Here is a 12140-nt window from a genome sequence, read left to right as displayed (position 1 = left end):
CATAAGAGAACAAGTGGCTGACAAGCAGCTGCATGTCCAGGTGTGTCCTGTCCCCTCGTTACTCCATGACTACTTAATCAATAAAAGTCTTGGAGGTTGTTCTGAGTGATACATTTGCATTTGGTAGGTGTTGACTGGAGCTGTCAACATGAGGAGGAGGTGTCTAGTGAAGGAGGCATCATTAGGCTGAGAAACACACTAAACCCATCAGAGAGAGGGAACAATGCAACAGTCTTCTTACAAAGAAGGAATCAACCAACAAGTTGTAGAAATATTCAAGCATGTAAATACAGAGGCTGCAACCACTGGCCATTTAACCAGATGAACTGGTACAAGAATGAAGTCAGGAGAAATAAGTATAAAGGAAAGGAACAGCTCATGATCCTAACCATACAACATCTTAAATCAAACATGGATGAGGACGAGCTATACGTTAATATGCATAAAAGAGCCCGTTTTGACTGATCTAAAGGGAATTAACAGAAAAAGTCTTCAGAGAAGCAGACAACAGCCAGATGGCTGCAGACCAAACATTCCCTTCTGTGAGTAAAGGTCAGAAACATCTTGTGAGTGAGACGATTAGGGACTGACTGATGCAAAGGCAGTGAGAGTTTAAAAACAACTTCATTTAGAAGAGTGTGATAGCTTCTATTTCTGTGCTGTCTGTGCCTGTGAAAATGTGACCAGGCTGCCAGGGACAAGTTTCCACTGTACAATATGTATTGTGTGAATATTTCTAGTCTTTCAGGGAAAATAAAAAAAATATTGCTATGTACTAATCTCTGCATGATATGTATATTTCCTACATAATGTAAAATTTTACAGTGATCAACTTCAACTGGTATACAAGCTAAAATACCCTAATAATCATAACGATGCCATCAATATGACAACATAGGGATGATAATAAAAAACAAACACTTTCTATAAAGTAACATTTGGTGCAGTGTTTCCACTGCCTAATGCAACGTCCTCAGCTCTCTCTGCCACAGGTTTAATGAGATAGGGCCTCTGCTTCTGGTAAGTAGCCAAGGTGCTATTGAGGAAATGTCCTGCATTTCACCCTTAAATTTCTGTGCCTTTATTTATTATTTATTTATTTGCTTACGTATTTACTGAAAATGCACCAACAGATCCATTAGATCTTCAAGTAGGAATTTTCCCATTATGCCAACAATTACCTGCTTCTGGTGGTTTTAATCACAACAGTCCAGCTCTGTGGAAAGGTCTGTTGTCTTTTTTTTTAAAAAAAACATAAAACATGTCTTTCTATCATAGCCACTCTCAGATTTAAGTACTTCTCACACCAAGGCTCAGGGTGGCGTGGTGTTGGACCTTAGCCAAACTGAGGTTAATGCCACACATAATGCAGTAGGAGGTGAAAAACCACACATGAATCTTGGACATATAGCCAGACCATGGTAGAAAAGCACTATGTATTGTGACTAGCTTGTATTGTATGGTTTTCATCAAAAAAATAAAACAAAAATACCTAACTCATCCTATTGATATTCAAATTGAATAGGAATTATTAAAAAGCTTAGAGAGAGTTTATATTTACAAGCTACAACTAAATTAATCAATGACTTATAATCCCTGTTTATTTTCTGCAAATGAATGAACTATTTGCATTTTAAGCCCAACTATTTTGATAGATTTATATTTGGATTCTTTTCATTTTCAATTCCAAGGTTACAAAGAAGTCTGAATTATTACCAAATGAATTATGGTTCCCAAACAACATTTACTATGCATAGCGTACATCCAGTGTGATAATATGCAGCATTAATATTGGACTGGAACTAATTAGGAGTTCCAAAGCTATCAGCGCAGCATAAATTAAATGGGGTTGAGATGCTTCTTTGTTTGTTACATCTGATCTGTCCAACACTAACTGCAGATACAGCTTCCATGTATACACAAGTTCCAGAGGTGGCACAAGATCATAAAGTCTGTAAACACTAGGATTACTGTATGTTTTTTTGCACCTTTGTCCTAGTAGGTAGCATCAGATATATATCACTCGCCTTCATGAAATGAAATGTTGGAATCGGAGAAAAGTTGACATTGATTTATATTCCCTGTGTCCTCTGTACATCACAAATGATTATTAAGGATTATAAAACCCCTGCATATGTGCAGTGCATGTGTGAAAGACGCTGTCCAGACTATAAACCCAGTGGCTGCATGTATGAATGCAAATCTTTAACCTACCAGCTACCAGCTGTGGGTAATGTTGGCAATAGCAAAACACACATTTATCTGTGTCATACTTTTTTCTGTGCTTCACACCCTTCAAACACTTGTAGTTTTGATAACTACACAAAACACATTCTTAGTAAACCCTCATACTCTGCTGCTGCCACCGTTTTTCTGAAGCAGCCACAGTGCACCTGGTGCAGCTGCGTGTAGGAATAGGACTAATCGGGAAATGTCCAGACCTGATGCTCCAGGCTTTAACCCAAGCAAGTAGGGCTTTATTCAGTAAGTGTAACAAGGACAAATAGGAGGTTTTTAAAGTTGTTCCAGTTGGGGCTGGGTTTGTGCCAATGCTAGAGAACACTAGACACATCATTTAAACAATAATAACAATAATAATAATAATAATATAATAATAACTTACATACAATGAAAACCATTTATGCATAAGAGGCAGAGATACCATATCGGGTATGTGCAAAGGCCTCTCTGTGCATCACAGTTTGTTGGTTAGAGCAACCGATAGAGTTGCTGTTGAGTTGCTGCTCGTAATAGCTCAGCACTAGTCATGTGCCAGGCTACATTCCTGCCTTATCACATATTTAATTATAAATCTTAATGTGTTAATGTTGCCACAGCAAAAGCTTATTGTAATGAAATGGAAACATATGTGGGTGTAACACAATTAGCATCAACATCAGCTAGACTATAATGGCATATAACAATAACAATAACAATGAAATACTTTCCCACTATTGGTGAAACATGTAATTCAATAAATGAATACACTTCACGACCCGGCCCCAGGTAAGCGACAGAAAATGGATGGATGGACTTCACGATTAAATCTCACACTAAACATTTTGATCAGTGTCAAAGCAAGCTGTATGTGGATGTGTGTGTACCTGTTTTCAGTTCTTGTGTCTGGTGTGGGAGTGAGTCAAATCTGCGTGCTCCAACACTCATCAGTTTCTCCACCCTCTCTGCTGCCATGTCCAGTGGACTGGGAAGCTTCTCACACACCATCACTGCAGGCTGAGTTAAAGAAAACAACAAAGAAAACAGACAAGCTGACACGAACAAAAGTAGAAGCTGCCGGTGGACTCTCACAAAGGATACTGAGGACAGCCTGGGACACAGGTAACCACTGGCTGCAGATAGCCGACAGGAGGACTTTGGGATCAGAGTGACGCATGTCCCTGGCCATCACCTTTAACCCGAGTGATGTTACCACCTTCTCCACCTTCTCCTTGTCTCTGGTCAGATACAAAGACAACAGCTTTACAGTGAGACCAAGAAGCATGGAGAGCAACATGAGTTGGATGTTTGGTGATGTAGCTTCTGATGATGGAGCTAACCCTAACCTAGTGCTCTTGTAGGATATGAAAGAAAGCAAACTCCACGAAAATAAATAAAGCTATCTGCAATTCCACAAGCAGCCACTTGAAGCTAGCTGCAAAAAAGTTAACTTTACAGTAGAAATAAGCATGTTTGCAGTCTGGTACCTGTTTTGGTCTCTAGAGAGTTTCCATATTCATGGCAATGGGGCCATTAATGCATAATGTTTTGTATGGTTATGGTAGACAAGTCCGTCCTTTAAGAACGTCGTAGCAGTTTTTAACCTACCTCCTCATGACAACTGCATCATATAAACTCCAAATGTTATCCAGCACAAGCTGCACAAACAGTGGCTTCTTTCCTTTGGCCTGCAGGAAATAGGGTGACAAAGAGAGACAGACAAAGATGAGGCGATAAGAAAAATAAAAACTCAGACTTTTTTGTGTCTTCACAGTTTTGTTCTTGGAACACACATTAGGATCACCAGCTCACACTAAAGTCTCCCAGTGAATCCTCGACAAATGAGATTTCTGTGGGTTACCTTTGGAAAGCTCACATTAGGATTACTTGTGCCACCACAGGCTATCACGTTGTGGCAATTTCAACACAGTGAATTTCTCTACAGAGTTTTGTGCAGAATATTAACAACTTTACACCAACAAACATATACATACACCTCACTTGAAAGTTTGGGAACCCTGTATGTTTCTGCACAAATACGACCAAAATATCAGCTGATTTACATGTTGAAGGCTGTGGAAATGTAGAAAATTCCAAAGGGCTCACAAATGTTCGAGCAGCACTCTAGGTACATACATGTACATTATACCTGTTGTTCTTTGTTGGGGAGACAGTGTTTCCCACAGACCAGTTGGCAATTTGTGGTGGTATCTCGGCGAATCGGTCATCAGAGTTTATACAGGTTAAATATACACCTGTTTGCTTATCTAATGACAGTTTTTAAAGCTCCCTTGTAAGTTTTTACTCGAATTTGTGCTTATAGTTCTAATCTTTAGATTATGTGTCATTCAGGGAATGGATTACAAAAACAGCAGAAGCTGAAGGTTTTTATTTCACTATATAAACTCAACACTGGCCTCAGCCCATATGTCAACCTGTTGTATGTAAAATGACATTTTCTGTTAAAAAAGAGGTTAAAATAAATAATGTGATATAACCACACAATTACATTAATAACATAAATAATATAATTAGATATATGGAACTACTAAAGGCACGACAAGGCAACCAACTCATAAATAAAACACGCGCAGCGCAAATAAAGTTTATCTCGACCGTGTTTCACCTTAAATTACCGAACTGTTTGCTGCATTACCAGCTCTGTCTGTGCTGAATTAGGGTGCGCGATGTTCCATCATCATAACGTTGACTGTCTTCTCTGTGCAAATATCCGCCGTTTCAGGTTTTCCTTCAACAGACTATAGGCGTCAGGCACTACGCATAGAGAGGAGGAGCGGGCCGATCAGCTGCTGTCGGAGTGTGCGCTTATGTGTGAACGCATGTGCGCGAACGAGAACAGGAGGGAGAGAGAGAGTTGCACGGAGTTGAATGAACGGAAAGATAGCTATATTATCAAAACACGGAATCAAGGGTGCTGATTATGTGGTGGTCCACCACGAATTGGTCTATGTCTGAGAAACCCCAGGAGATGCACATGATAAAGGCTAAAGCTAGTACATACTAAAATCATAAAATCCACTACTGGCAGCACATAAATGATGCAAATCATATTTTCATATACATATTTCTAAAAACAGGAAAACAACTTATGTGTATTTAAACTAGATGTCAATAACAAGAAATACATGTCATGGAAACTAAAAATGTTAAGAGCTAAAAGTGATCATGGTGTTCTGCACACACAATAGAAAAGGTCAAGCTGCATAGTCCATTCCCATCCTGTGAGTGCACTGCCTTCTAAAAAGCCTCTCTATTTCATTCATGACCCCAAATGCCAGTGAATGGGGAGAAAGCTTGAATAAGAGGTTGACCTCTCCACCGCCTTGCTTGGCAGGCACTGATGCCTCCTCTGCTCACCCCCTGACAGTTATAATGCCGGCACGGCAGGAAACACACTGAAACATTCATCGTTCAATATCTGAGAGATGAGCAGCAGCTGAATGTTTGCTGGCAAAAGAGTTCAATCTCATAAACACACAGTCTTTAAAGGGGGCATGGGTCATTGATTGCCTACAACTGAATGATCTGAGAAGAATCATAGCTGACAGAGGTCTACAAAAAATAAGGGAGAAATGTTTAGGATTTTTGCCGCACTTTGCTAAGTCTATCATTTCTTTTAGCCTTAGCATCAGCAGGCTTTTATGCAGTTTGATTCTAATAAGTATAAACAAAGGATTATCTGTGAAATTGTGTTTCATATGAGGGTGTAGCTGTTTTGTTGCATGCCTCTGTTTTGTGTCCTGTTCTCTGTGTGTGTTTAGTGGTCAGTGATGTTTACCAGCACCAACAACATTTTAGATAATGACAGCTCCTTCCATTTCTAACACTGCAGCAGAGAGGCTGCTCTGCACAGCTGGAGACACAAACAGCAACACCACATGTCATATTCTGTTAGTCAACTGCAATACATTACTGTCTCTGAGCCAGAGATGGGTTATGATTTTTTAATATACAAACTGTAAATGTAACTATTGTCTGAAATATGTATTCTCCCACTACTGTGGCCCAGTAAGCAATGTATTAGTGGCACAGGAAGGTGGCAGTGACACTGGAGCCTATCCCAGCTGTCAATGGGAGGAGTCTCCACTCGCATAAATCTCCCATAAATCTAACATGCACCCATGCAAGCACAGAAAACTCCACACAGGAAGGTCCGAGCTAGATTTGAGCCTTCTTTCTGTGAAGAAACAGTGCTAACCACTGCACCACATTCCCACCAGTACAGAAGTGCTGTGAGGAAACTCCATATCCATTAACCTGTCAGTCAACCACAACAAAGCACATTCATTTTGAAGTGAAGCACACAGCGAAACCTATTCACAGATTAGTCAACAGCATATTTGATGTTCCACATGCAGAGCATCCAAAAGTTGATAGCTCGCTTTGGTGATAGTGATTCTGACTGGATCAAAGGCTCTGGTCCTACCGTAACACATTTGGCCATGTGACTGGCTGTGCCTTTCTCTGTTGTCATGTGTGCAGATACATTGGTTGGCACTGGCAGCACCAAAACACATGCAAGACAGTGCAAGACAGTTGTTGGAATTTTAGGTCCCCACCAATGTCAAAAGCAAATCTACACCCTTGCAATTATATCTGTGCAGTGACTGGATTTATAATTTCTGATTTTCTGAAGTAAGATCTATTTTCAATTAAAAGTGATTTCAAACAGCTGCTGTTCATTCTGAGCTCACTAATTGACCCAATGATAACAACCCAAGAAAAATATTAGCCTGAGCCCAGAAGGGCTTGTGACATAGTGTAAGATGTTTTTTTTTTTCATTTACAGAATCACTTTCTCCCCTTTTGCTCATTTTATTTATTTACTTATTTTTTATTTGATTTATTTGATTTGACACTGCACTACTAAAGCTGAAGACCCTTCTTATAAGTGTGACTGTATTTGCTGTAACCATAAGTGAAGGAAAGTGTGGAAACAAGTATGTATGAGCTGCTGATTATGTGAGTCGGCTGTGATCTTGACTTTTTTTGGCAGTTTAAACAAAAGCACATGAGAAAAATAAGAAAAACATGCGGAAAACATTTTAAAAAACACTCGCCCCCTTTGCGTCATTACCTGAGCTCCTTTCATGATCTTCTTTGCTTTTGTGTTGAGGTAGAAATCTCCCCACAAGGTCTTGAGCAGCACCTCTGCCCTGATCCCCATCCTCTGACTGTAGATGGAGACAAACTGCTGGACACTGAAACACAAAGTCACATTCTTACTCTAATGTTTAAAACCAAAAAGTCTTACAAAGCACCTAAAAGTGTTCAAGTCAACTTCATCAGCGAAGTGGAGCTTCTGTGTTTCTAAACATGAACTTCATAGGGTGAAAATGATTGCATATTTATTTGGATATCAGCTTCCTCTCCTTTGCAATAAATGTGAGCCTTTGATTTTGAGGTGAAAAAGACAGCTCTGCTGGGACTTAATTGGTTTATTTATGGCAGCGGGTGATCGCAAGGACACAGCTACCATCCAGAAGTAGGTCTTCATGTCCTCACGGTTGAATAGCACACATCAACCTGCAGTATGGAGAGCACATGACTGGGTTTAAATGCACATTATATGTGCTTAAATCTGTTAATTACCAGAAATAAAGATTGTTTTCTTTAAAGGTCCTTTAGTGGATTGAAGAAAGAGGTCTTTTAAGGTAAGAAAGAAGCAGGCAGGGGTTCATTCACTGTTTTTAATGATCATTAATGCGTTAAATCTGGCATTAGAGCACCATCTGGTGGCTGTGTGAACATTTACAGATATGTTCAAAAGTTTGTATCCTCTCTAATTTTATATTTTTTGATCATCAGCAGGTGTACAGACCTCTGTAAAAACAGAGGTTTTGACAGTTTGCTGCTCTGGAACATTCAGGTGTGTGTTAACACAATGACAAGAGAGAAAGACACAAACAATGGTGTTAGAGAAGCAGCTGTTGCTGCACATCAATCTGAAAGACTTGTAAAACCATTTCAAACTATTTGTTTGAGTTCAATGTTCTACAGAGAGAAGACAGTTACAAAAAACCCAAGAACTACATGTCAGAGCCTATAGACCTCACTGAGCATGCTCAGTGTTAATGTGACAGCACAACTAGAAGAAGACTGAACAAGTACAGTTTGTTTGTTTGTTACCAGGAGAAAGACTCTTCTGTCTAAAAAGCACATGGAAGCAGGACTGAGGTTCACTAAACTGATCTGAACAAAGAACAACACTTGTGGAACAATGTCCTATGGACACATGAGACCACAGTGGAGTTGTTTGGTCTTAATGATCACCAGCATGTCTGCTGAAAACCAAACACAGCATGAGGAATAAAACAATTAAGGATTTGGAATGGACTAGTCAAAGTCCAGACCTCAGGTTATTGCTGCTAAAGGTGGATCTACAAGCTACTGAAACATGAGGGGTTACATAATAAATGTGATACCTTTCATGTCAATAAATAATGGCACACTATAAGTATATACAGTGGGTACGGAAAGTATTCAGACCCCCTGTACATGTTTCACTCTTTGTTATATTGCAGCCATTTGCTAAAACCATTTAAGTTCATTTTTTCCTCTTTAATGTACACACAGCACCACATACTGAATTGTTGACATTTTGCAGATGTATTAAAAAAGAAAAAGTAAAATATGACATGGTCCTAAGTATCAGAGCCTTTGCTGTGACTCATATATTGAACTCAGGTGAGTCCGTTCCTTCTGATCATCTTCAGATGGTTCTACACCTTCATCTGAGTCCAGCTGTGTTTGATGATACTGATTGGACTTGATGAGGACAGACACACACCTGTCTGTATGAGACCTTACAGCTCACAGTGCATGTTAGAGCACATGAGGATCATGAGGTCAAAGGAACTGGTAAAACGACTTAAAAGAAGGGGTACTAACTTTTTAAACATGACTGTACTTTACCTGTGTGTAAGCCAGTATACAGTAGAAAAAAATACTAAATAAATGTAGTTATTAGTAGTTTCAGCGATGAACTAACAAACCGAACCGACCCAGGTCCACTGTGTGTCAGGTAGTCTTCACCACTTTAACTCACCTAATTACTTAACAGCACTATCATTTTCGCTCATAATTAATTTAAGCTCATTATCAAAATCAAATGAAAACAAACGAATATCCAGACAGTGAGCAGTGAGCGTTTGGGCTCCTGAAGGTCTAGTATCCTGGGAGCCCAGGAGCAGCTGTTGTCATTTATAGAGCCGTGTGTGTCTACACTGCTTTTATTCATTGTAGAAAACTCAAAAGGATCACTCTCACCTGAAGCCCCATCCATCTATGGCACTGGCAAAAACCACGTTTCCCTGGTCAGGAGAAAAGTAGAGGTGGGAGTCATCCACCTCCTCCAGCCCAGCACTCCAGTCATAAACCTGATCTCCACTCAACACCTCACTGTCTTTGTCCTCGTCCTTCTGCTTCTCCGCTCGCTCCTCCAGCACTTTGGATGTGAATAAAGTCCCCGTCACTGCGTTCACCTACAAGGAATGAGATACACAAGTCTTCAAAAGCCTGCAAAATGTCTTTGTAATGCACCACATGTGGTTTCGATGTGGGGTCAGTCAGTACACGCTGGGCTTCTCACCTGTTCCAGAATCTTCTGCAGGTGGATGTAAGCTTCCTGAGAGGTGAGCTTCAGCTCCATGATCAGTCGGTCTATCTTATTGATAACCAGAACGGGCCTGATGTTCTCCAGCCAGGCCTGACGGAGCACCACCTGGGTCTGAAAGCCACCAAGATTTACACAGGTAAAAAACACATGTCTCATCGTTACACAACATTACATCCAATTTACATTTTACTTCAACCTCCTTCTGGGAAAGGTAACAACATTTTCACATATAAAAAAATATTTAATATTTGAAGTTTTAGACTTTAATAGACTTGAGACTTTTCTGAATGTTACTTGATGTCTACGGCATCCCTATTACATTTTCATAAACAGTGGAAGCTGTTGAGCTATCTTTGTTTAAACCTTTTGCAGGAATAGAAAGTCATCCATGTGCAAGTAAAAAGACCATCCTTGAGGGAATGTGTGAGCCAACCAAGATAAACATGGGTGGCCTCCAGTCACTGATTAAAATTGTGCTTTATTAAAGTGTGCTATAATAGACCAGTTTACAGTTAGGGAAATAATAATTTGAGCCTGCTGATTTTCTGTTTTTCTGCTGAGGTTGTGTTACATTGCATAATAAATAAATAATATTGCTTGAATCTTGTATCTTGAATGAGAAAGCAACCTTGTGTATATATTTTACAAGACAGATTCATCTGAAAACACACCCTTTATTTTTTCATGTACCTGTGGACATACTCCCTCCACAGCATCGACTACGACGATGGATCCGTCACACAGTCTGACAGCAGTGGAAACTTCTGAGGAAAAGTCAACGTGACCAGGAGAGTCGATCAGGTTTATTAAGAACTCCTGATCTCCTAAGAAGACAAGACACAGAAACGCTACTTAGCAGCTCAGATACAGCAAATGACACAGGAAATTCTCTTAACATATACAAGACCTAAAGAGGATACATTTCTTTATTATTTTAAGCAATATTGGGTTTCTTACTTTTACCCTTTTTAGTTTCAAATAACAAAACATGGCTCCTTTAGTTAACAGTTGAAATGTAAATGGAAATCTGCAACCTTTTATTTAATCATAATTTCTTCCATATGCAGACAATAGCAGTCCATAAGACATCACATATTTATAAAACTCTTGGTGCTCCATTTCAATTAGGAGATCTCAGAAAATAAGTCTCCCCTGATCACCCCTCTTAAAGCAGGAACAGAGAGGGAAGAGCAATGCTTTCGCACAAAATGTGGACATATGATAAATGTTTGTTTTTTCTGATGGCGTACCATTTCTGTGGTGCAGAGAGATGGCACTGGACTTCATTGTGATGCCTCTGACTTGTTCGTCCTCCCTGCTGTCCAAATACCTCAACTGTTAACAAAGAAAGGGATTATGAGAGCAGACAGTTTCAACCGAACACAACATTTTACAGCATGACTGTCACAAAGGTGAAAACACCTACCTTCCCAGCCAGTCTGCTAGATATGATACCATTGCTTGCGACTAAGCAGTCAGCCAGAGTGGTTTTACCTGAAAAGAAGTGAATTATTTTACTGCCTTACAATTTACATAACACACAACTCATTACATTTTTAACAAAAAATAAGAAGTTAAAATGTTACTGTTTTTCTGGTAAAATCATAAGCAATTCTTATTTGCTGATATCAGTCCAAGTATCAACATGAATAAAATCTGTTTTTAAAATCTTTTTTAAACATAATATGTAAAAATAATTAATCATATTAGTTGTTTATGCTTAGTAGTTTATGTACCATTAACGGCAAAACAACTATATAACTTTTTAGTGATGAGCTCATCATTTACAGTTATTATTATACTGTGTGTACAATATTCACTTATGAGTGGGTAAACTCACCGTGGTCAACATGTGCCAGAATGCACAGGTTCCTGATGTTAGCAGGGTTCCTCTGCAGTGCAATGATCTTATCCAAGCTGGTGTGTCCCATGGTGAACACCGGCAACAGCAAAAGCCTGGTTAACAGTCCACAGTCTAAAGCTTCTGTTAGCTGAATAGCTATCGAGTTAGCTACTCAGCGCAAAAAACACGATGAATGGATGTAAAGAGAAGGAGAGGCTGACCTGTCAGTGAGCCCAGGCAGCCGAACCCTGCTAACACTGTTAGCGGTATTCAAACTTCTCACGGAGACAATAATAAGTTCGACTTTGATTTCAGAGTCTACACACGACTCCTCTGCCGCACACTATGGCGTTCCGTATGATTCAATACACCCGTACTGTGAGAATAAACACATATTTTAAAGACATGTGGACTGTTTCCACTCACGTTGTTTTCCCGGAA

The 12140-nt window shown here is 39.6% G+C and overlaps 1 protein-coding gene across 2 annotated transcripts in view; it reads right to left on the bottom strand.

Annotated features, from left to right (window-relative positions):
- efl1 (elongation factor like GTPase 1) overlaps positions 1-12140 on the bottom strand; it is a 50193-nt gene extending 38053 nt beyond the window's left edge. The window contains exons 1-11 of one of the 2 annotated variants that reach the window (XM_028402176.1): positions 11921-12140; positions 11697-11812; positions 11283-11350; positions 11107-11191; positions 10547-10680; positions 9830-9967; positions 9508-9722; positions 7316-7439; positions 3826-3905; positions 3319-3455; positions 3105-3227 (exon numbers count right to left, since the gene is read on the bottom strand). In XM_028402176.1, coding sequence (XP_028257977.1) covers positions 3105-3227; positions 3319-3455; positions 3826-3905; positions 7316-7439; positions 9508-9722; positions 9830-9967; positions 10547-10680; positions 11107-11191; positions 11283-11350; positions 11697-11787 — 1195 coding nt within the window. In that variant the 5' untranslated portion in view covers positions 11788-11812; positions 11921-12140. The remainder of the gene's footprint in view (positions 1-3104; positions 3228-3318; positions 3456-3825; positions 3906-7315; positions 7440-9507; positions 9723-9829; positions 9968-10546; positions 10681-11106; positions 11192-11282; positions 11351-11696; positions 11813-11920) is intronic. The other variant, XM_028402177.1, reaches the window with a different exon arrangement.

Source organism: Parambassis ranga, chromosome 3 (assembly GCF_900634625.1).
Source record: "Parambassis ranga chromosome 3, fParRan2.1, whole genome shotgun sequence".
Taxonomy (NCBI): Eukaryota; Metazoa; Chordata; class Actinopteri; family Ambassidae; genus Parambassis; species Parambassis ranga.
Note: the sequence above shows the minus strand (reverse complement) of the source record. Positions and strands in the feature narration are given on the sequence as shown.